The sequence below is a fragment of the Balaenoptera physalus genome (assembly GCF_965194825.1).
Source record: "Balaenoptera physalus genome assembly, chromosome: 2".
Lineage (NCBI taxonomy): Eukaryota > Metazoa > Chordata > Mammalia > Artiodactyla > Balaenopteridae > Balaenoptera > Balaenoptera physalus.
The window spans coordinates 171,836,020-171,860,095 of record NC_138883.1 but is presented as its reverse complement, the minus strand read 5'-3'; the positions used below and the strand labels follow the sequence as shown (position 1 = coordinate 171,860,095).

At 48.6% G+C, this 24,076-nt stretch overlaps 1 protein-coding gene across 12 annotated transcripts in view; it reads left to right on the top strand.

Moving 5' to 3' along the window:
* Positions 1 to 24,076, top strand: part of FRMD4A (FERM domain containing 4A) — a 466,908-nt gene that overhangs the window by 375,010 nt on the left and 67,822 nt on the right. For 11 of the 12 annotated variants that reach the window (XR_014261317.1, XR_014261318.1, XM_082452755.1 and 8 more), the window contains 3 exons: positions 1,557 to 1,622; positions 1,865 to 1,922; positions 6,378 to 6,464. Coding sequence is in view for 9 of the 12 variants with exons in the window: in XM_082452755.1 (XP_082308881.1) it covers positions 1,557 to 1,622; positions 1,865 to 1,922; positions 6,378 to 6,464 (211 nt within the window). In the remaining 3 variants the exon portion in view is untranslated. Of the gene's footprint in view, positions 1 to 1,556; positions 1,623 to 1,864; positions 1,923 to 6,377; positions 6,465 to 14,384; positions 14,517 to 24,076 lie in introns of those variants that run through there. The other variant, XM_082452750.1, reaches the window with a different exon arrangement.

Here is a 24,076-nt window from a genome sequence, read left to right as displayed (position 1 = left end):
CCACCCGGCTGTTGATTCAGTGGCTGGCTGGGGAGGAAGCTGGAGGGGTAACCCCAGAACGTCCTGACACGACTCTGATGCTCTGGGAGGCTGGTGTCGACCCCAGAGAGGACGCTTCTGGAGAATTCTCTGTCAGGAGAGGGCTTTGTCCCCCTCCGCGTAGAACTTCCGTGGTGTGTGGGAGCCGAGGAGAAACACGGCTGCAGCTGCCCCCTTCTGAACAGAGGTGCCCGGACCCCATAGACACGACCCTCAACTAGACCAAGGCCCCTCGTAGGCAGCCATTCCCCATCCGGGACATTAGAGAAGACACGTTCCTGTGAGGGGCCAGCCTTACGTGCGTCAAATTTCAGAATACTACAGTGAAGAGAGATTCATGGAAGATTGGGAGAGTAACGAGAAGATAACTAAATGAGCCCCAAGTACTAGGTGATGAACACGTAGAACGTGTGACCCCCCCAGAAGTGGCCTCGCTGGCAAAGAAAGAGGGGGGTGAAAGAAGGCTTTCCATCAGTTCCGGGATACTAAATGAATAATAGCTCGTAAAGGTCAACCAAGGAGGTCTCGAGGGTTCGTCCCTGGGGTCGCCTCCTTGTCACGGAGTCCCCGGGCCAGCGGAGAGGAACGTGAGGCAGAGGCGTGAGGAGGAAGGCCATGCGGCCCGGTCCCAGAGGCCAGGCCTTTGGCCTTGACCCCCCAGCAGGTGGGATGTGCTTCCCCTGTGATTCCCAAGGTTGCTCCTGAGCCTGCAAAGGCAGCCGGGCACGGGGTCACTTCCCAGAGGGGCCCCTGCTGCCGTCCGCCCCGTCACAGGAGGGTGTGGCCTGCATTGCCCCTCAAGGAGCGAGCTGGCCTCTTGCTGTGTTAGAACTAAGGTTTCAGAAGGTTCCGGGGTGCCCCTCTGATTTCTGCCTCCTTCTTATCTCACCAGCGCTCCTCTGGGCCTTTTATTGCTTCACGGTCTGTGTTAACCGGCCCCAGATTCCAGAACTTTCCCATCCTCCTTGGACGCCCTCAACCCTGCCTGCTAACTCGGGGTGGGGAGGCCGTGGGCGTCCTGTCAAGAGTCCACGCCTGCCTGCCCCACCCCGGAGGCCCCGGGAGCTCAGGAGGGGGAGGAGGACCCGAGGGAGGTCGGCCAGGGCGTCCACGCGGACCTCCGGCCAGTAGCCCTCTCCCTGTCTTCTGTCCCGTGTTCCCCCCCCCCCACCGCTCGCACGCACGCTCCCCACTTCGTTCTCTGCTCCCACAGTATCATTTCTTACAAGGAGCCAACCCGCAAACCCCGGCTCTCCTTTTACTGATGATAAGCCCAAGACAAAGAGAACGCGAGTCCTCTGAGGGGAAAACAGAAGGTTTGGGCACATCCTTCGCCCTAGGCATCTCACTTGGGCTGCGTTCGGACATGCTACTTTCAGGACAAGTCATTTTTCCAGGAGCTCTTGGCTCCTTGGAGCTTCTCATGAGGATGCTGGGGCTCACAGATCTCTCCGTGAGCGGGGAGCGGGGCCGTCGCCCTGGGGACTGAGACAGAGGCTCCTTTCCTCTCGTTCTAGCGAGGACCGGGTCATCGAGCACTACAAGAAACTGAACGGCCAGACCAGAGGCCAAGCCATTGTCAAGTAAGCGCCCCCCAACCCACAGTGCTGCTGAGGCCGTGTGTGTGTGTGTGTGTGTTCACATAGTGGATGTCAGGGTTGTTCAGTTCTGCTGGGAGAGACGTAGCTCCGGGGGCGGGTGGTTCCATGTATTTTTCACGGAAATGATTACTCTGAGAACTTTATCACGTGCACACACACCCCAATACGTATATGATACCAGTTCTGCCGAATAACCAGGTGTGTGTGTTGTGTTGTCTTCCCAGCTACATGAGCATCGTGGAGTCTCTCCCAACCTACGGGGTTCACTATTACGCAGTGAAGGTAAGTGAACTCTTTTGGTGAAAGTTGCCACCATGCCCTTAAAAAAAAAAGTTCTCATTTTTTTTTCTTTTTAATCTTACTGAAGATTTTTTGGGGAGTGGGGAGGACTTGGACAGGAAGATCGCATGCTAGGGGGCGTTGGGACAATGGAACGTCCCCCCCTAGTGTAGTGAGACTTGATTCGGGTTCTCTCCAAAACTCACTTGCCTTTTTGTGAAGTGGATGTGGTAAATACCTACTTCTTCATTCTCAGAAGAATCCTGGAGATCAGGACTGCAGAGCCTCTCAGTAGGAAAATTCCATCTAAGCGCAAAGAACTAAAACTTTAATCAGAATCAACAGTGTTTTTCTTGGTGGTCAAATGCCACATAGGCAACTTAATAGGAGAAGTGGGAGTATGGGCTGACAAATGACAGGCTCTGTCTTCTTAAAGAAGACTATGGGCAATGGCAAGTCCAGTGTAACACAGGCCCCCTTCTAAATTCTCTTGCGTTTTATCCATAATGTCCCAGGCTGGGATCTCCTCTTCGAAATAATAGGTAATGATGTCCTCACATGCCCTTTTCTATCCTGAGAAAGGATAACTTCCTTTCCTTCGTTTACCCCAATGTGAAGTTTATCAAAGTCATTGCCCAAAGTCCAGACAAAAAGAGCAGAAAACACTTTGAACTCAAGACAGTCCCACCAACCAACCCGAGATTCCATGCTTTTCCACCAGTTTCCTTCCCTGTGTTTCCACCCAACTATATATATTTTAAAAATATTTTCAGGTGAAGTTTTATTTATTTATTTATTTTTAAATTTGTTTAGTTTTGGCTGCGTTGGGTCTTCGTTGCCGCGTGGGCTTTCTCTAGTTGCGGTGAGCAGGGGCTACTCTTTGTTGCGGTGTGCGGGCTTCTCATTGCGGTGGCTTCTCTTGTTGCAGAGCATGGGCTCTAGGTGTGCGGGCTTCAGTAGTTGTGGCGTGCGGGCTCAGTAGTTGTGGCACACGGGCTCAGTAGTTGTGGCGCACGGGTTTAGTTGCTCTGCGGCATGTGGGATCTTCCTGGACCAGGGCTCAAACCTGTGTCCCCCGCATTGGCAGACAGATTCTTAACCACTGTGCCACCAGGGAAGCCCCCGACTATATTTTTAATTCCTTTAGACCAAAACATACACCGTGTTTCATTCATTGTTGTGTCGCCCACGGCAGTTTGCACGGCACTTTGCACGTCCTTGGTATGCATTTTAACGTAATGGCCTGTATCTTCCTCTAAACTGCAGCCTTTTGATGGCAAAGACTGTTGCATTCTGTTATATTTTCCCAGAACCCAGTGTAGTGCCTGGCACTTAGTAGATACCCAGTAAATATTTACCAAGTACCATTATTGAGAATTGAATTGAGTAGTTGGATGTACACATTTCCGTGGTGGGAACAAATGTCAGAATGATATTTGTGGAGCTCAGTTATGAGGCATGTATGGGGACTGCAGTCCCACCCAGCAGCTCAGCCCAGGATCTGTCAGAGCCTGCAGTGGTTCAGTTCTTCCTGATGTCCTTCCAACACCCTTCCCACCAATGGAAGCTCTTCATCCCTCTTCACCATGATGCACAGACCTCATAGGACCATCACAGCCATCCCTGCCCTGCTTAAGCCTAAGCTATGGTCTGTCATGAGAAGTGTGACCTGGCCTCCTGGGCTATCTTCTGTCCCACATGAGAAGGATGGATCCTCTAAGGAGACTTACCCCCTGTACAGCTGGCTGTGCCCTGGGATGCGGCCACTGGAGCCAGTGGGCAGTCAGCTCCCCAAAAGGAAATGGAATTGATCATGAAAAGAGGCTCAAAATCCCCCTTTCTGGCTGCCAGGGTTCAACTCTTACACTGCTAATGAGAGTTTGGAGCCCATGTCCATCTTGCCATCTTGCTACCAAAAAGGAAACAGAAGGGTCCAGCAGTAGTCCTGACGTTATTACAAGAGGCATGTCACAGAAATCAAACTGTGAGTCTCTCCCTCAGTTGTGGAGATATTCTACGGTGATGTTTAGCAAAGGGGTCTGCATTCAGGAATGGGAGCCAGGAACTCGAGAATCCCCGACTCCATTCCATTCTCTGATTTGCTGTTTGTTCTTAGCTTGACCTCACCTCCGTCGCTCGTAATTAAAATAGAGATTATGAAATTTGCTTCTTCAGCTAGCCCGCAGAAGTTTTTTAGATGCTGGAAGACTGTTGAGATGGCTTGAGACAGCTAGATGGGAAGGCTTTGAGATAAAACCTCATCTGGTCTTTTACTTGCTTAAACCTGTGTTCCATTTCCTCCTCAGCCCTAGAACTTGACAGAAAGGCAACCTCTGATAATGCATGCTTTCTGCCTTCCAATCAAACTTTAGAAATATGCTCCTTTGCAGCTTGTTAGAGGCCAGAAGCAGACCTTGCGATTTTCCAAGTGCCAAGTGTGCCTGTGTGTTTGGCTCTTGGAATCTCCAGACGTGAGTGATTGCCCTCCTATCTATTTGGAGAAAGAGCCTAATTAACTATATCGAGACTCACTGTTTGGTGGCCTTATAAATTTCACAATGCCACATTTCACGGTGTGATGAGAGCTCTTACCTCGACAAACTGAAATTGCAGTCGCCTTCATCTCTCCTCTTGTTCTGTTCTCTGAAACCATTGCAGTCACCCGGGCCCTTTCCAGAGACAGGGGTTTTATACCTTTAAAGAAATTCAGAAACTTTTGTAAAAATTCAAAATGTATTTCTTTTTCCCTTTACCTTTGTGCTTACCTTGAACGAACTCTTGCCCCACATATATTTGAAAATGCTGAAGCCAATTGTGAGTTTTCAAGACATCCACGATGGGGTATGTTAGATCATTCACGCATGTGGCAATTAGGACAAATCCAGGGAAAGGCTGTTTGATATGCCCACTGTCAACTCCTAGCATTTGGGAGCTTCTAATTAACAGTCTTGAATGTAGATTTACAACTTACAATCTGGGGAGCCAGAGGTCTCTGTTAGAGGAATAAAGATGGTATTGGTGTTTTTAATTCAGTTCCCAGAGTGTCTAAGCTTCGATTTTGCTTCCGCAGTCCTGCCAGGTAGCCACTGTCTTCATGAGGTGAACAGGATACACACCTTATGAGCACCTGCCTACCCTGCACTGCCATTGGCCTGCTGGGGGGAAGGGGAGGGTCTTGAGTAGAGTAGGACGCAACCTTTGCATGATTTCTTTGTCTATAAAATTAGAGGAGTCCCTAATAAGAACCTACTGTATAGCACAGGGAACTCGGCTCAATCCTCTGTAATGGCCTATATGGGAAAAGAAGCTACAAAAAAAAAAAAAAAAGTGGATATATGTATATGTATAACTGATTCACTTTGCTGTACCCCGAAAACTAACACAACATTGTAAATCAACTCTACTGCAATAAAACTTTTAAAATAAATAAATTTATTCAAATAGGGGGAAAAAGTGATATAGAAAACTTGAGCTAGTTTTGAGAGCATTTCCACTGTTCTGGTAGGAATAAAATAAATATGCATGTATGAGCTACAAAATTAAAAAAATAAAATTAGAGGAGTCTTAAACGCATATTACTAAGTGAAAGAAGCCAATCTGGAAAGGCTGCACATTGTATGATTCCAACTCTATGACATCCTGGAAAAGGCAAAACTGGTTGCCAGAAGCTGGGATGAATAGGCAGAGCACAGAGGATTTTTAGAGCCATGAAAATACTCTGTGTAACACTACGTATATGATGGATACATGCCCTTATACATTTGTCCAAATGCGTAGAATGTACAACACCAAGAGTGGACCCTAAGGTAAACTATGGACTTCGGGTGATTAAGACGGGTGAGTGTAGGTTCCTCATTTGCAACAAAGGTACCACTCTGGTGCAGGATGTTCTTCACGGGGGGGCTACACATGTGTAGGGATGGGAGTACATGGCAAACTCCTGTACCTTCCTCTCAATTTTGCTGTGAACCTAAAACGGCTCTAAAAAAATAAAATGTTTTAAGACAAAATTTTTAGAGGAGTCAGCTTCCGTAGTCTCTATGGTTCCTTCCAGCTCTGACAGTCAATGACAGTTTCTCGGCTCAGAAGGTCATTCTGTTAGAATGTTCAGCATCGCTCAGATTTTCCCTGTTAGTAGGTGAGGGGCCCAGCTCGGAAAACCTAAAGTCTTAGAAGGAGAACAAAGAACAAGGCGTCCACTTCTTACTCAGAAAGGGAGAAAGGACCCCAGCTGGTTAGGAGCAGAGCTGGGTCCCCAACCCAGGGCACTGTCTAAGTCACTTTACTGAGCATCCTTTGATGACAGGGCACACCCGTTAAGGTAAGGCACAGAGAGGTGGGCTCCGTCCACTTCAAGGAATTTGCATTTCCCTTTGTCTTCAGGTGAACCAGGAGATCTCTTGGTTCTTGTCTTCTTGTCTGGTCCCATGCTTACCCGTACTCCTTTTGATGTCCTAGGACAAGCAGGGGATACCGTGGTGGCTGGGACTGAGCTACAAAGGCATCTTCCAGTATGACTACCACGATAAAGTCAAGCCCAGGAAGGTAAGCGTGCTCTCCTTTGTGGGAGGATGGCACTCAGGTGGAGGGAGAAACAGGCAGAGAAGTGACTACAAATGTTACCCCGTGCAGCCTCAGGGCCTCTGGGCACCCCCCCCCCGGTCTCCTGCTAATTTTGGGGGTATGCAAACTCTTCCGCAGTCATCCAGCCTGCGTTCCCTGGGGAAATATTTTTCCTCTCCATCACTAAGGAAACGGAAGCTGTTAAAATTATTTAAGGTAAGCAGACTAGATCAGCCCACCCAGGGCAGATGGACCAGAGGACTTTGAGAGACTGTCCTGTTCCTTCGTTTCCTGGGGTGCTGTGTGCTTGAGAACATCTCTCTTGAATCCCGAGGCTAATCTGAGTTTTCCCAAAGGTTTGTTTTTGTTTTTTTGTTTTTTGGAGGAGGGGAACTAAAAGAAGAGATTGTAGACCCAAAAGAGGTGAAAACTAAAGAAGCATGAGAGGCTTTCCTGCAAATCCAGTAAATATTTTCTGGCATATTAGAAGTGATCAGAAATCTGGAAGAAATAAGGTCATTTGCCAAAAAAGAGAGGGAAGCAGAAAGGAGTCTGCAAACTCACAGTGAAGCCAAAACAGAATGTTTGAAGAGGACACAGGGCTTGAATTTTCTCTGTTTTTGTTTCCACACATTTTTTAGACCAGAACAAATTGAAAAATTATAATGGAAAAATATCTCTGAGGTGAGAGCTGTCATTCAACTCCTCCGGCAGAGAAAAATGGGGAGACGGTATGCGGTTCAGACCCTGAAATACATATTAAAAGTTTATCAAAACCACACTTGCTTTCGGAGGGAGAAAGCAATATAGGTTCATTATGTTATTGCGTAATGCTTTCCAAGCCTCTTTATCCACGAACAGGATGGAAATCCACACTACACATCCGAGCTTATTGTAGTCTATCCAGTTAACATCTGCCTTTAACCAGTTTCTTTATTAAATTGACAGAAAAAAAAAATGGCCCTGTGTTGAGGAGGATTTTCACTCAATTGATCAGTCAGTCAGTTAAGTTCTATGAAAAGATCTGGAGCATATGATGGAGGGATGCTTCCTTGGGGACAGTTCCGTAGGAACCTGGCCGTTTCGGGGACCATCGTTTCGTGACTGTTTCCAAAACCCCTCCAGTTCCCTGCTGTAGGACGTGATTTGGACTCTGCGTTCTTATTTTTTCCGTCTTTGTTTTTCTCAGTCACTGGGTCTGTACTTCTTCCACACTCTTTCTGTTTCCTCTCTGCCTCTTTCCCTTATGACCTTTGTAAGTTTCTGTGCTTTTTCTTCTCTCTTTACTCCTTCCTTCTTCTTCCATCCACTGTCCCCTCTCTCCAACTTGCTTGGCCATTTTTTTCTGCTCGCAAGAGCCACGGATACTCCTAGATCTTTTAACCCAGTCCTGGTTACAATGTATCCAGCTCTTGATGGCCCACACTGGTGGAGACCAAGGCCAGCTTGGACGATTGGGGTCTACAGTGGAGTTCATTAAAATCCCACAGTTGAATTCTTCTCTCCCTCTGAGTGTTTTTGAAAAACGTGCTTACAAATATCGGTATGTGTTCAGTTTAATTTATTAATATGTTTAAGCTCGCTTTGTTTCTCTAGTTGAGGTGCTAATGAAGATTTTAGAGATAATGAGGTAGCGCTTGATGTATGTGATATATGTAAAACGCAGGGTGTGACACAGCGCAAGGGCTCAATAAATTGTAACTATTCTTGTCAGACTCCAAAACGGACTTCAAAATATGGAAAAGTAGGAAGAGCAACATGTGAATAATCAGCCTTTGAATAAGAGAATTTACTCTCATTGGTTGAATTTATGCAGGTCAGTGGATTAAAAATGTTAAAAGGTCAACACGTTTATTCCGGATATTGCCTGTATTCAAACTGAGTTGTTATTTAAAATAACGCACGCTTCTGTGGCCTCTAAGGAAGTAGTTGGGATTCTCAAGTCTATTGCTAATTGAGGGACAACCAAGCCATCAGAGTCATTAGTCATTCATTCAGAAATGTTTATTGCGTACCTGTTATATGCAAGGCAGACCACCAGGTGCTGAGATAATTAAGACACACATCAGGTCTTCAGGACCTGCGCAGGACATCAGGGAGAGGGGTGTGATAATTGCATCTTACAGATAAGAGAGGTCTGTGTGAGGGTTGGTGGTGAATTAAAGGAGAGAGTCATCAGCTGGGCTTAAGGAGAAACGTCTTCACAGGCAGCAAAGTAGGAGCTGAGTCTTAAAGGGCGGACAGAGGTTTTGCAGATGGACGAATGGGGTGAGGAGGCACACAGGTGTGCATGAAAGCGCCGTGAAGGAGAGCAGCGTGGCGTGATGGAGAAGCACACAGCACTGCTTGGGCCGGAACGCAGTGGGAGAGGAGCCAGAGGGGAGGCTGATGGGGCCCCAGCAAACAGAATCCTGAGGGTTTGCTAAGAGGGTTTCATCTTTGAGACAGAGGAGTGACCACATCAGACCTTCGTAGTCAGAGAAACATCGTCCTGGCACCTGGTGGAGGTTGAGTGGAGTGATACAGGGCAAGACTTGCCAACCGGGACATCGTGACATTAGTGTAGGCCAGAGCTGGTGGCGTGGCTTTGGGGGTGGCTCTCCGTGCCCGGGATAGAGAAGGGGAATTGGAAGTGAGATGTTTAGAAGGTGATGTGACTGATCAATGGCGGGAGGCGACAGGGTTGGAGCAGGAGGAGAATCTAGAACAACTTCTCGATTGACCAAAGCCTGGGATATAAGAGAAGGGGAGGGAAGTTCAGTTTAGGACATGCCGAGTTTTGGGCCGATGGGACATCCAGGTAGTGGTGGCAGATAGGCAGCGGGTATTCAGTTGGAGCTCGACAGTATCAAGAATTTCGAACCAGAGACTGAACAGAGAGAGGAACGGGAGAGGCACTCGGCACGCTGGAAAAATGACAGTAGCTGTGAGTGGCTTTCAGCTCCCCATCGTGACATCCCCTGCGAGGCAGAAGGGCAGGGCGGGGACCAGGACACCCTGGCCCTTCTGTAACCTGGGGAGCCGTCTTTAGGAAATGAATGTGCAATCTACGTATAAAATTAAGAACAGGCCTTTGAAAAGCCTATGACGGGAATTCCCTGGTGGTCCAGTGGTTAGGACATAGAGCTTTCACTGCCCAGGGCCAGGGTTCGATCCCTGGTCGGGGTACTAAGATCCCACAAGCCGCCTAGCGCAGAAGAAAGGAAGGAAGGAAGGACGGGGGGAGGGGAGGGGAGGGGCCCACGAGGGGAAGAGACCCAAAGTTTCATTAGCCCGAGGGGTATCCGCCTCTGCTGAGACCTGCCATGGGCCCTAAAGACTTAGCCTGAGCCGTAGATGAGAGGTCCCAGCTGCAGGGGGAAGGATGCAGGGCGTCTCTTCCTTCCGCTCACAGCCAGTGTCATCACCTTCATAAAAAGGCCATCTCTGTTTCGTGGAAGGCACCTGTGAGTCCCTGAATGCACAGGGCACACTCCCTGGCTCCGGACCTGTGAACCTAAAGAGACGCGGGCACGTGGTAGTGACCACTGGTGCACATCACATACGAGTGCCCCAGTCTGTCTTCAGCTAAAAATCAGAAACTCACGTGAAACTGTCAGGATGAAGAGATGCCCCAGTCTCCCCTGGCCCCACCCTCTGCCATCTCTGACCCGGCCGCTGACCGTTTAGAAAGCCTCCCAGCTGATTCCGACGTGCGGCCAGAGTTGAGAACCGCCGCCGCGGGCCTCCTTTCCGAACTCAGACTCGGGGAGGGTCAGCCAGGCGCAGCAGGTGTGTCCGGCAGGGCCTCTGCACTCGAGGAGCTGGGGACAGGGCTCAAGTCCGGGCCGGCCCCGAGTGATGGGTGACCCTCCAGGCGGCACCACACCCTCGCAAAAGGGGCCAGGCAGAGCTTGGCACCCGGGACCCCGGCAGTGCTTGGGAAACTGGGAGTGATGCCCAGTTCTGGGCACCTGAAGGCCCTTTTGTAGCAACAGCTGCACCTCCGGCCCAGGCCCAGGCCTCCCTGACACTCTGACCCAGTTACGGCAGCTGTGTCACATGGTACCACCATGCTAAGAGCCAACATTCAAGTAGAGGCAGGGGCAGGGCGAGCGACTCCCTCGCCTTCGGAGGGCCTGGAGGCCTTGTCTGGCATCCACAGCTGCAGAGCTTCAGCAGATAATGCACACAGCAAGCGGCGCTCAGCCTCCTACGAGACTGCGCTCAAGTGCTTCCACATGGGCCACCAAGAAAGGAGGGGTGGGTAGCTGATGACTGCCCAGAAACGGGCGGCACCGTAGCTGTTCCAAGTTCCCCGGGTGGCGTGCAGTTTGCCACTCTGGTGGCAGAGTCTACCCTAAACTGCTTAATCCTCACTCTGAAGCCCTGGGGGCTTTGGGGGGGATGGAGTAAAGCACAGGGTCCCTCACCCACGGAGTAGGGAGAACATTCTAGGCCCCTCCCAATCACGCGCCCCTATCTGCTACCTGGATCTTCTAAACAGACGCCTGGCCTTGCAGAAGCACAGCCGAAAATGCAAGCTGCTGATGTTAGAGGAAAAAAAAAAAAGACAGCTTCTTTGCCCTCAGGGCACATGTGTCAGGAACAGCGAGACACGTGTGGACACCCAAAGAGGGCGTTTTGGCTTTTGTGTATGTTCAGAAGCTCAAGGCCAATTTCAGAAGTATTTCGGAATGATGTGTGCAAGAAAAGCCCCCCAAATCCCTAAAAAACCCACACATAGGACTAAAAACAGTTAAAATATACAGTACATCCACATACACCAGGATAGTGGCCCTTGCTTGTGTAGATGAGCTCTTTTAAAAGATCAGACAGAATCCCAAACCGTATCCAAGGACAGATTGCAGAATTTTTATGTTATTAACTATCCCCCTATCAACTCTCACTAAATCCTATTTCCCTCCTTCACCCAGTGATGTTTTCCCTCTCACTCTGCCTGCCTCCCCATTTCTGCACTCTTGTTCCTACTAAAATACTGATCACACTGCAAAACATGCCTCTCTTCTTCCCCATGATTCTGGGGTGATAATTTTAGGCACCGTTTGTGAGTGAGGTATCAAGAGTACAGGAATGGCAGTATTTACATGTTTAACTGTCTGGGTTTAGCAATGGTGAGAAATGTGCAAAGAGGGTCACAGTGGTGAAAAAAAGAAAGAAAAACCTTGCAGCTACATAGATGATCTTACCCTGTTTTCTCCTATGTACCACATTCCCTTTTAGCGTGTGTTTGCGTGTGTAGGAACGGAGCTCTTCGCAGGTGAGAGGTCCTTTATTCCACCAGGTACTGTTCTGTTGGCTTCAGGGAATCATGAAACATTGTCAGACCAGCATTTGGGAACTTGAAGTAAATCCCAAGCTTCGTCTTAGGTTGCACTTATGGCCAAGGAAAGACACCCAAGCATCAAAAAAGAGCAAATGCCAGCTACGTAAAGTGACCATCAGTGGGGACATGCCGCAGAGCCACTGGCTCGTCAGTCTCAGATAGTTGTGTTAGTACAAGCAAGAGTGTTTCTTCTTCCCTGAGAACATTTGAGTGAAAATCAAATGATATGTACTGAAAAGGCATTGCTTATTAACTCCTGCAGAACCGGGATCAGCTGGGGCAGAGATAAATAAAGCTGGACGTAATCGATCACAAAGGGCTCCCTCTTTTAGAGGAGGACCTTGCATTCCTTAGATCAGAGCCTGGAAAAGTCCGAAAGCTCTGATCTCTGGGACAATCTGCCTCTTCTTTGTAGCACCAGGACCAAAGGCTTTGGGCGATTAGCCTCTCCCACACTCAAGACTCAACCCCCAGCAGGGCCAAGCTGAGCTGCCTTCTCTGTCCGCCCGCTGGAATTTGCACTTTCCAAACCTGTGGCCAGACCAGCCATCGAATCATGAGAAAACGTTATCATTTACAACAGAAAATGCTTTCCGAATGGGGTGCCAGGAAGAGTTAGGATGAAGATCTGTCCTGCAGGCTGTGTCAGAGAATATACGCATTAAAGAACGAACAGTGTGAAACACGTAACTCCAAAAAAACCTCCCTAGAAGGCGTATTCAATATCTGTAAATGATCATCTACAGCTGCAGCCCATTCGCCAGCCTATATTTAATGAAATCTCTCCATGGGGGGAAGGGTGGTAGTGCTGGTCCTTGTTACGTATTCAGCAGACAGCATTTACTTATTTATTTGATGTGCAATTAGGAGCGCTTTTATGTTCACTTAGGTGCACAATTAGGTGCACAGAGGGCTCCCCTCTGAGACATTAGGAGAAGGAACCAGAGTAAATGGTCGCCCCTTTCCCCAGAGCAGCCAATGTAGCTTCCTATGCTTCCTAAGAGTATTTCAGAATTGGGGGCATTAGCTCAGAGAATTGATGCATTGGTGTCGCTTCCCCAGATTAGTAAAGATTTTTGAACTGGATGAGATGATGAAACAGGAAGAGAAAATAATATTTACAGGAAATACTCCATTAACTGTGAACCGACTCCCAGCGCAGTCAGCCTGCTGAATTATTCAGCGTGATAAGCACGCCATTAAGTGCTTTGCCAACTTATTTTTCAGCTTCTGTTTGGATGCACTTGACTCATCGTTGGGCTGCCGGGCCCTCTGCCTCAGCAGGCCCTGGGCGGGTGCCTTCCTCATTCCGTTATCTGTATTCCCCTGGGAAACCGCACCCTAGGCTCTCTGAGGAGGAAGAGCTCCACGGACTACTTTTAGCATTCCTAGCATTTTGCAGCCTTTGCTTTTTCATCGTCAGATCGAACGAAGGGCTTCTCTGTTGCCTCCTTCAGACCTCACTCAGCGCTGAGCGGACCAGGAAGGGTTCCATGCCTGTGGGTGACAGGCCCTGGCCATGGGTCATCAAGGGGAGCCAGCCTCAAAGCTGAGGGGCAGGCCTGCCGGAGGGACGCTAGGGTGCAGGGCAGGGGAGGGGGGCAGAGAGAGTCACCAGCGTCTGCCATCTTAAAATAACTCCCCAAGAAAGAAAAAAGCAGTTGTATTCTAGGAAGACTGAGACGCTCTTCTGAAAGCATCAGTAGACAATAGACATCCTCTCCTCAAAGCACGTGTGTTAGGCATGGCTGAGTTCTCTCTCTTTGGAATGGGAACCCCAGTCTCTCCTCCCATCTAAGAATTGCCGTCCCCTGAAAGCTCTGAGCTAGGGCTTTAGACCAGCTCCAGTAGAAGGTGTTGAATGTGAAATCCTCTCCAATAAACTGGACCCCGTAGGAGAATTACCAAGTGCCTATCGTAAGCCAGGCCCTGCCTGAGGCCCTGCAGGTGTTACAGTGAACAAAAGAGACGGGTCCCTGCCCTCAAAGAGCTTAGAGTCTAGTGGCAAAGACGGTCAAACGATCGCATTAGGTAAATCTGTAACGTAGAGTGTCAGAGTATTGAATTCTACGAAGAGACAACCAATCAGTAAGGAAGAGGGGGATGGTCAGGGGTGGTCTTGCCAAGGAGGTGACTTTAAGGGACTCCGCTCCGAGTGTTGCATCCCCTGGGAAGCAGAGTTAGGGATTCTCGCACAGGAAGTGTATTGGGAAGTGGTCTGGAATCAACAGCAATGAGCAAAGGGAAGGAGACAGGACCCGGCAGAGGGAGAAGCTGAGCTGGGATACAACCTTAGGGAAAGCTGTGAAGCTGCAACAATGGGCCGTCAATCATCAGACCCATCGCCTTAGCCCAGCATCAACCAATCATTAGATACAGGTGAGCCACAGGCGTGGGGTTGTGACCTTGGGCAAGATGGCTCTCTACAGCTGAGGGCAATTCCCGGAGAGAGGATAAATCCTTCAGTCCTGAAGGAGAGGCTGGCCGATGCAGTAGCTTTTCCTGTAGTGGTTCCCCCAGTGTGGCCCTCGGACCAGCAGCCGCTACATGACCTGGGAGCACGTTAGAACTGCAAACTCCAGGTCCCCACCTGAGACTTCCAGACTCAGAAATTCAGAGGCTGGGACTCGGCAGTGTGTGTTCTCACAAGCCCTTGAGGCGATTTGAAGACGGGCTACAGAGTTTGAGGACCATTGCTCCACACACAGGTAACGGGAACTTTCTTCGTGATCCTACTTTGTTGTTTTGTTGTTAAGATATTGTAGTCTGAGTTAAAATCAAATTCCTTCTTGTAACAGTTATGCCTTTAAAAAAAGATGTTTTATAAGCCAGTGGCCTCCATATCCATTTAAAGGCCCAAAATAAATCTCAAAATCTCAACCAAGGAGGAATTTGAGGGCTATTGACTCACTCCCAGGGTATTCAGAGTTGTGATAAACTTGTTTAACCCCTCTGTGCCTCTGTTTTTATGTCTGTGAAGTAGAGACTCTAAAACAGGAGTAATAGTCTAGTTATCTTCATCTTGAATATGTTTACATCTCAAAGAGTTGCCTGTTCCCCAAGATAAAAGCGCTGTTGCCCTTGACATAGCAAATATCGTTACAGTCTCTTTTACGCTTAAGACAAGAGGCAGGATCACCGCGAAGAGCAAACAGAATCCCTTTGTTAAGAGGATTGATTTTTTTTTTTCCCTTGGTCATTGGATCTGGGAACCCAGGGTCCCTTGGTTCCCACAGGTTCTTCTGGAGGCCGTTTCCAAGCCTGGTCCTGAGTAAGCCACCCCTCCAAGGACACCTACTTGTATCCTTGTTGAAACTGTCTCCATAATACTCGTGCTGGTATCAGACTGTCCCTTTTGAAAACGATGCCCGTGAGCAGAAAATAAAAGCATGCCTCCATCCAGGTGGATAATCCTTAGAAGCTATAACGTGAGCGTCATTTCTCCGTGGAGGTACCGGAGGAGAGAAATGCACCTCTCCCTTTAAGAGAGGCAGGCCCAGCTCTCTCCTGGGCTGACATGCTTGGAGGTAGCTCTTAGAGGGGGTACACTCTACTCTGAAGAACTCACCCAAATGTTCTCTGGTTGCAAGGGTTAATCTCCAGACCTGGCATCACCCTCTGGGTGCTCTGTTCCTGCGCCCACCTCCTACTGTTATGTCTGGTGGGAAGATATCTGGCCTGGTGGTCAAGCCCCCTCAGTTTTAGCTCCGGGTCTGCAAGCTGAGTCGCGTCCGTGGGCCTGTTTCCTCATCAACAAGGCAATGATACAGGTGATGGGGAATCTTGAGGTTGAGAGAAGCAGGAAAGGAGAAACAGGGGAGAGGAATGAAGCAAGGGGCAAGCTCATTGTAAAGCCAGAAGGGAGTCCTTCATAAAAGAAAGAGAGAAAAGCAACATTTTCCCGGAAGAAAATGGTAGAGGGAGAAAATGCCAGTTTCTAAGTGGGTAAATCCCTGTCTGTCTTTGACTGTTGTTCGCGTTAGCCGAAGTGCCAGCTAGATCTGAGCAGACAACCAAAAATAGTCTCCCAGCCCCCCCCCACCCCCCACCAGCTGGGGCCTCTGTCCCTTGTGTGGGGTGTGAGGTCTCCCGGGGCTCGTCCTCGTGTGACAGCACTAGGATGGCCATAAACAACCACGTGGATTGGGACGGAGAGTAGGGGTCAGACTCAGCAGTCTGTATTTATCACATGCGAATAAACACCCGCGCAGCCAGGCCAGCGGCCCCCTTGAGACTGACGAGCTTCTAAATAACTCACAGAAACAGACTCCCGCTACTCGGGGCGCCCCATTGACCTTGGGTGCAATCTGCAGATGCAAATCAAAACCCAGTGCTGTTGCTGGATCTCCGTCCTGAGTAGAGGCGCCTCCAGAATCCCCGCCCACTCCAGTGAGCCCTGAGCCAGTCGTAGCTTAAGAGCTGATGGGTTTTCTCTGGCTTAAAAACCAAAGACTTGGCCAGGTTAACAAGAACATCGACCACCTGGGACTCAAAAAGGCACATTTCTTCTATCTCCCACCGTTCTTTTAAAAGCGTTCTTCCCTAGAGGGAAACGCAGGCAGCCCGTGATTTCTCTGATCACTCCCAGGTAATACAGAGTCATGCAGTCGCTTTAAGCAGCAAAGTTAATTTTATTAAGAAATGAGCGTCCGGTCCTTGATAACAACCAAAGTTCCAAACTTGGTCTAAAGTTAAATCCTGCCCCCTTTCCCAGCTGGACTGCCTCAATCTCCCCGTCAGCTCCTCTGAGGGCAGCTAGCAGCCCACTTCTCGTGACTTAGATGTCAGCAGGAGCCAGGGACAGTCTTAGGTGGCCCTTAACTTCAGGAGACACCTGTCAAGCTCTCCAGGCCACCCTAGCGAACCTTTTCTCACTAGGTTTGCAGAAGGTATCCTCCACGTGCCCCCCTCTGGGTCAGGGAAGCTGACAGCACACCTCTCTCCCTCTCAAATCCTCCCTCAGTTTCCACCTTCCTAAACACTTCATACCCCAATGGAGGGTGAGAGCTTTCAGAGTCACGTAAACAGTAATGTTTTTTTAAATGTAAAAAAAAAAAAAAAAAAATTGTGATAAAGTATGCATAACATAAAATTTACCATTGGAACCACTGGTTAGTGGTTCAGTATTAGGTATATTCCCACTGTTGTGCAACCCGTCTCCAGAACGTTTTCTTTGTGCAAAACTGAAGCTGTCTCCGTGAAACAATGATTCCCCAGCCCTAGCGCCCGGCAACCAGCATTCTACTTCCCTCTCTATGGATTTGATTCCTCTAGAGATCTCATATAACTGGAATCATAGAGTATATTTATTTTTGTGACCATAGGGTTTTAATATCCAAACCAGGACACTTTTGAGAATGGAAGAGGGCACTGGTTAATGATGACACCCCAGCATCAGGCAAACCCGGGCTGCCCCAAGCAAACCAGGGCACATGGTGGCCTCTCGAACCAGGGTGGTGACCCGTGAAACGGGCTCTTGGCCCTTTTGTTTGTTTGGGTTTTGCCTGTCTTACTGGGTGGTCTGCTCACTACTCACTTTAATGAGATCGATCATCGTAAAGTCTCGGCCAGTACATCACTGTCATATCCTATGGCTCTGGCTGTGCCGTGGTGGCATCACCCACCGATGGCATAACTCCTGACCAACTGTGCTGAGTTAAGAACTGGGGCAACCCCAGAGAGCCCCGGCCAGTGAACCTGTAGACCATCCCGGCACCCAGGTCTTTCTGGCATTCGCAACAGGTGTTTCTGATGCTTCATGGGGATTTGAAAGATTCCTCGTCAATCCTGAGAATCTTTCTGGAAAGCGTACACGGGCATTGAGTGTGGTCCGTGGGCAGACCCAGGGCAGACCCAGCCTCCCTGTGGTGGGTGCCCCTGTTCTGGCCTTTTATTAGGAGGTCAAAGAGCCAGGGGAGCTCCAGATGCCCGTCTCTCCAGGCCTCCCGGACCGTAAACCAGCCCCCAGCCCTGCCTGTAACAAGGCTCAGGAGGCACAGCTGAGCGAATGGCCTGTGCATGGGCGTGCACACGTATATATCTTTACTGATACATATTGAGCTGATGCTTGGAGCTGTGAGGGTTGAAAAACCATCTGAAACCCGGTCCCTGGCCAGATTGCTCACATGGCGGTGGTGGAGAACACCCCCCCAGAGGTGCCTCGGCCATGACAGCCCACAGCGGTCAGGCTGGAGGTCAGTTGGCACCTGCAGAGCCCACCCCAGGGGACCCGAGAGGAGAGCTCTATAGGAGGACCATCCGACCAGGGGGAGTGGGGGGCTGCTTATGGAGAAGGGGCAGCCCTGGGATGAGGGGGCTTTAGCCTGGACTGCTGGCTCCTTTTAAGTAATTAGTTTTACTGAGTTTTAACCAAAGAGCATCTTCTGATTTATGGTTAATGCAGAGTAGGATTTACCAGTCAAAACAGTGGAAAGGCCTCAAGGGAGCTCTTGACTACTCCCCATTTCTCCCCAAGCCCCACGAACCTACTTTTCTCTCTGGTCTTGCCTATTCCAGACATTTAGTATAAATGGAATCATAGAATTTGTGGCCTTTTCTGCTTGGCTTCTTTGATGTAGAATAATGTATTCAAGGTTCATCCATGTTGTAGCATGAATCGGAACTTCATTCCTCTTTATGGCTAAATAAGATTCCATCATTCCCTGTTAACTTCAGCATTTTCTGCGCTAACATAGCAAACACACACACACACACACACACACACACACACACACACACACACACACACATGGTGCCTTGGGTTTTTGCACTTCCTGTGTTCCCTCACATGGGTGTACGGCTTTGCCCCAGTTTCCTTCTGGTATCCACTCAGCTGTCACTTCGGTGAAGGCTTCCCCGACCGCTTTATAAACTGTGACAACCCCTGTCCTAGCCTCCTCAGAACCTGCTACCCTCTAACTTCCTCACTGTATAGTTCTCTTATTTGCCTACCTGGCCCCTCACAAAAATGTGCAGAGACTTTTGTCTGTTTTTTCTCTATTGCATGCCTGCTGGTAGCGCAGTGCCTGACCCATGGTAGATAATAAATACTGGTTAAGTGAACAAAAGCAGCCAGAGCAGAATATCTACTAGCTTGTTGGAAGCTACCACTAATTTTGAGGTCATCTCCATGTATATGTGTGTAGTGGCCTCAGAGATAGGATAGTGTAGCTCCTATAAGGAAGGGTTGGAGAAAGCTCCACGTGAAAGGCCAGAGTCTGTAAAGAAAGGGAGGGAGGAGGGAGGCATGAGAGCTTTTTACAGCTTAGATTTGTTGATTGGGGAAAAAAAAGCAGAAAATTTCCCCCCCAGTCCATCTAGACTGTCTCTTGATTTTATTTTTTGTCTCTTGGGGCGAAAGTACCCAAATTGCTGCTAGGAACTATATGTCGAAAGTGAATTGCAGGAGGACACAGACCGCTGAACTACTATAGTTCATCTGGATGCCTTTTCCTGCTTAGAAGCAGGAAATGTTAGGCTGAGAAACCCTGCTTGTTGAATCCAGTCACCTCTGCTTTGTCTCAGGGAATCTCAGCTTGTTTCTGCTGAGCCATATGATACTTGGGGAGCTCTGTGAGATTTTTTTTTTTTTTTTTTTAATGAGCATGATTCAGAGGGGAAACCCGGGCTGAACTGATCTTCCTGAAGTGTGAACCTATTCAATACTAAACCCTAGCACAGCCAGAACGGTGTCAAGCTCTCCCTCCCAGCGCCTGCAGGTAGGGCTGGGGGACTCTTACCAGGAGGGTCCTGCTCTGGATCATGACTGTCAAAGAGCCCTCAGCCAATCGAGGCAGTTTCTAAGCAGAATGGCATGAAGAGTCACTCCAGGTCTGTACTAGGATGCCAGCTCGAGCCCTTGAGCTCCTGGAGACCGTAACTTCCCCCATTCACTTCGGAGGAGAGTTGAATTCAGACAGAACTACCAGAAGAAGGAAGGGCTGTGGTTCCTGGGTTGCAGCTCTCGGGCTGGCCCTCACTGCCACTTCCCTGTTGCCATATCCTGTGCAGCTTAGAAATGTATTAACAAGAGGTGCAGGTTCAAGGGCTGGTGGTTCCTCATGGCACGGAAGTTACCTGAATTTTGAGCACCGAGGGGTTCAAGTACCATCTGCCACCATTTATCATCTGTGTGACTTGGAGAAAGTAACTTAACCTCTCTGAACTTTGGTTTCCATAATACCTACCTCATAGAGCTTTTCATTCATTCACTTAGTCACTCAACAATCACTGAATATCTAATATGCCCCAGGCATTGTGCTAGGTGCCAGGAAAATACCCTCAACAAGCCTAGAGTCGGGTAGGAAAGATAACTGAGTAAAAAAGACGCTTGTGACACAGGATGCGAATTGCTTGGCAGAGGGTAGTACATGAATCTCTGGGAGAACTAGCCCAGGTTAGGCCTGTTAAGTCGGGGCGGAGGGGGGGGGTTGGGGACAGCAGTCATGGAAAGAAAGTGGTTCAGGGCAGGCTGCAGAGAAGTACCCATTTCCTCCTCTGCCCTCACCCCTTCTCCCCCAAATTCACACTTCCCCACATTGAGCTGCCCACTTCAGGATTCCTCTAGGAAAATGGAACAAGGGCAGAGCTTGAAATAGGAGCAGTCCTCCTGGGAAGACAGAAATTCTAGAATTTCTGTCCTTACCTCTAAGAAAACATCCCCTTATGTTTCTTCTTTCTGGGAAGGCTAAAAGGTGGAGCAGATACAGAACTGCTTAGTAAGAGGAACCCGAGAGAGAAAGAGAGATGACCAAAGTCAACCAGGGTGCCAGCTGCAGAGATGGCGGCTTAACACCGGCCTCCCTGCTCCTGCTGGCTGCGGCCACCATCACAGAGCAGCCGGCTAGAGCGCACGTGGTCTCGGCAGCAGTGTGACTCGCCGAGCAAGCCTCCCAGCCCTGGCCCCGTGCCTCTCCGTCCTCCACACCCCCTGAGACACTTTCCAACCAGGAGAGCCTGGGGTTCACACCTGCCGTCTCCGCAGCAGTGGTCTGCCCCTCTCCTGGTACCCACAGCAACCAGGATCTGCAAGGCCTTCCCCTCCCCAAGAGGATGAGCCAACCCTTGAAGCACTGGGTAGTTTAAAGTGCACATAAGCTGCTCTTAAATAATTATCCCCGTAGAGCCCTTGCTAGTTGACTAATTTTTTTTTTTTAACTTTTGTTTCCCAGATAACACAGTGTAACAGAGTATTGTCATTTCTTTTTGTTTTTTTTTTTAAGCTTGATTAAGCAGCGGTTTTGTTACGATTGTTTACCTTTATTTATGTAGCACTCGTTGCCAGTCCATTCTTCTGCATTCTACCCCATCTCTCACGGCTTCAGCCAGCCCCCATCAGGGTCTCACTGTGATGCCACACCTCTGGGCAGGGCCGCCAGGTGTAAGACAACTGATAACTGCCAACTCCTCTCCCCCGGCAAGAAAAATATAGAAAAATACAGGTTTCCCCAAAGTCTGTCCTCCAAAGTAGTCAAAACAAAAACCCTTACAGCAATCCAGGAAGAGATCTTTGCCATTGCAAGTGGAATGGTCCATCATAATTCCCCACCCGAGATGGACCAACTACTTCTCAGACTAATTCCCTCTTTGAAGCATCCCATTCACTGAAGTCTTCACGGGTGTGATTAGCCTTGAAGTTTTTTTTTTTTTTAAAGGAAAGGCTGGAGCCCAGAGAAGTGAAGCCACACCAAACTGGGCCACCATGCTCATTGCTAGAAAAACCAAAGCTGGACTCAGGTAACGTGAATCCCTGGCCAGCTTCTTTCTCCCTTTGGATACTAACTCGCATCCATCCCCCAGAGGCACACAGAGGAGGGAAGAAAATTCCATCAGGAGGCCAAGGATAAGAAAGGAAAAACACTTTCAGCTTCTCTTGAAAGATTTTACATTTGCCAAAGCTTTATGGTCAGGTTCTTCCCCAAGAAAAGCCAAAATACACACAAGAAAATGATACAGAGAGATACCCCCCTAGGGAGAAAATTAAAAGGAAATTGCGTCCAGTGGGGACAAATAAAATGGCCTGTTTTCTCCGGAGGCCTGTTAAATATCTGTGGATCTTCTTTCCCTCTGTCTTCCCCTAGTAATGACTCTGAAGCCAAAGGAAGCTAAAAGGTTTTTGATGGGTTAAAAAGAGGCCATCCATTAAAGGGTCAAGGCCCAGCGCTCTGGGCATCTGTCACTGAGTTAACCAATCAATTGAGAGCTCCTGTGGTCTGACACTGAGGAGTAGGCAGCCGGCCGGAAGAACATCTTGATTCCATTAGGTCTGGCTGTGCAGAAAAATTAGCTGTTGTTTTCTTTGCTGGGTTATGTGGTCCTCTTGGAAGAAAGTGGAAGCCAGGGAGCCCTCCTTCAACGCAGGTCCTGAGGACACTGGTAGGCTCACTTTGCGAGCTAATAATCTTTGGACATAGATTGGCTGTCTTGGAGGCTCTGATTTGGATCCCAGTCTGGCCCATTCAGGGTACTGCTGAGCTGTATCACAGGAGGGTACTTTCCTCTCTGGGCGAATGTTGTGAGATGAGAAGTCATAGCAGGGCGACTTCCCTGGTGGTCCAGTGGTTAGGACTCCGTGCTTCCACTGCAGGGGGCACCGGTTTGGTCCCTTGTCAGGGCACTACGTTCCCACAAGGCGAGTGGCCAAAAAATGTCATAGCAGGAAAGTGGTCCAAACTGACTCTGGTCAAAATTGTGGTGGACCCAGGAATTGACTGGAGAAGGATTGGAAGCAAAGAATCCGAAGAGAATACGTCAAACACCAACTCCAGTGGATGAAGGAGAAGCTGGGTTAGGCTTACACTTGCATCGTGAAAAATCCAAGGAACAAAAAACATTTTTTTAAATGCCCATGGCACCATATTAGCCATCTTTTAAAAAAAAAAAAAATGCACAAACCTGTGCTTTGGGCTACGTGTTCAAAGTAATCAGAACTTTTTTTTACGTGAAGAGTAGCGTGTGAACGATGGCAGGAAGAGAGCATGATGGCTGCTATTTGAGTGCTAACTGCATACCGGGCTCCACTTGAAGCACTTCGTATGTATTAGTTCATCAATACAGCAGCCCTGTGAAAGTAAAACCGGTGTTGTTTGGAGTTGTATTTCAAAGACGAGAAAAGAAAGACACAAAGAAATTTCATTGCCAAGAATACACAGCCAGCAAGTGGCAGACAGTGTGACTTGGAAAACCGTGCTTTTAATCAGGAGAACAATCTGCTCCTTTATCTGCGGGTTCCACATCTGTGGATTCAACCAACTGCAAATCGAAAATATTCAGAAATAACTTTTAAATTCCAGAAAGTTCCAAAAAGCAAAACTTGAATTTGCTGCGTGCCAGCAACTATTTACATAGCATTTACATTGTATTCGGTATTGTAAGTAACCTAGGGATGATTGAAAGTGTACGGGAGGTTGCGTGTGGGGTATATGCAAACAGCACTCCATTTTATATAAGGGACTTGAGTATCCTCAGATTTTAGTATTCGAGGAAGGTCCTGGAACCAAGCTCCTGAGGATGCCGAGGGACAACGGTATTCTGTACTGTCTCCCATAAGTAGGAAATGTTTAAAACAAGCTACTTTGGAATTTAAAAATAAAGAGTAGCAGGGTGGCATTCCAAGGATTTACAATGCTGACCTTCAACCCGTGCTTAGGATGCAGGAATGCCCACACACATGCCCCTCCTTATGCGGAAAAGGAAGCCAAGATAAAGAGCGACTTACAAAGTCAGGACTATCACTGAGGCCTCCTGATTTCCAAGTCAGAGTTCTCATCGCTAAAAACGTTGAACCGAAACCCAGGAGACTCTCAGCGATGGTCACGAATGTTGATTCTGAAACAGAAGCATGAGACCTATCTTCATAAGCTGGTGGGGTGCCTCCCTAGAGTTTTAAAAGCCTGAAGCTATAGATGGTTTTAAACTCCATCATGAAGTTAGTTCCTATATCGTGGATACAGTCTGCTTTGTGTATGTCGCATGCTCCCAACTAGGTTGTAGGCGCCTTACACATATAAACGTATGTGAGGCGTCATGTCCTTTCTCTGTCCTATTAGCATAGGTTCATGCAAAGTAGATGTCACAACTTGAATATTTGGAAGAGGATTGGGGATTGGTTGTTACCTAAACCCCCAGGGCCTTGTTTCTCTCTTTTTTGAGCATAAGGTAAAATGTCTTGAATACCCATGCAACCGATATAGAAACCTCTGACATATGGTGTTAACCCGCTAAAAACAGCGCTGCTTCTGTTGTTCCCTAGAATTAGTTCTTGCGTGAC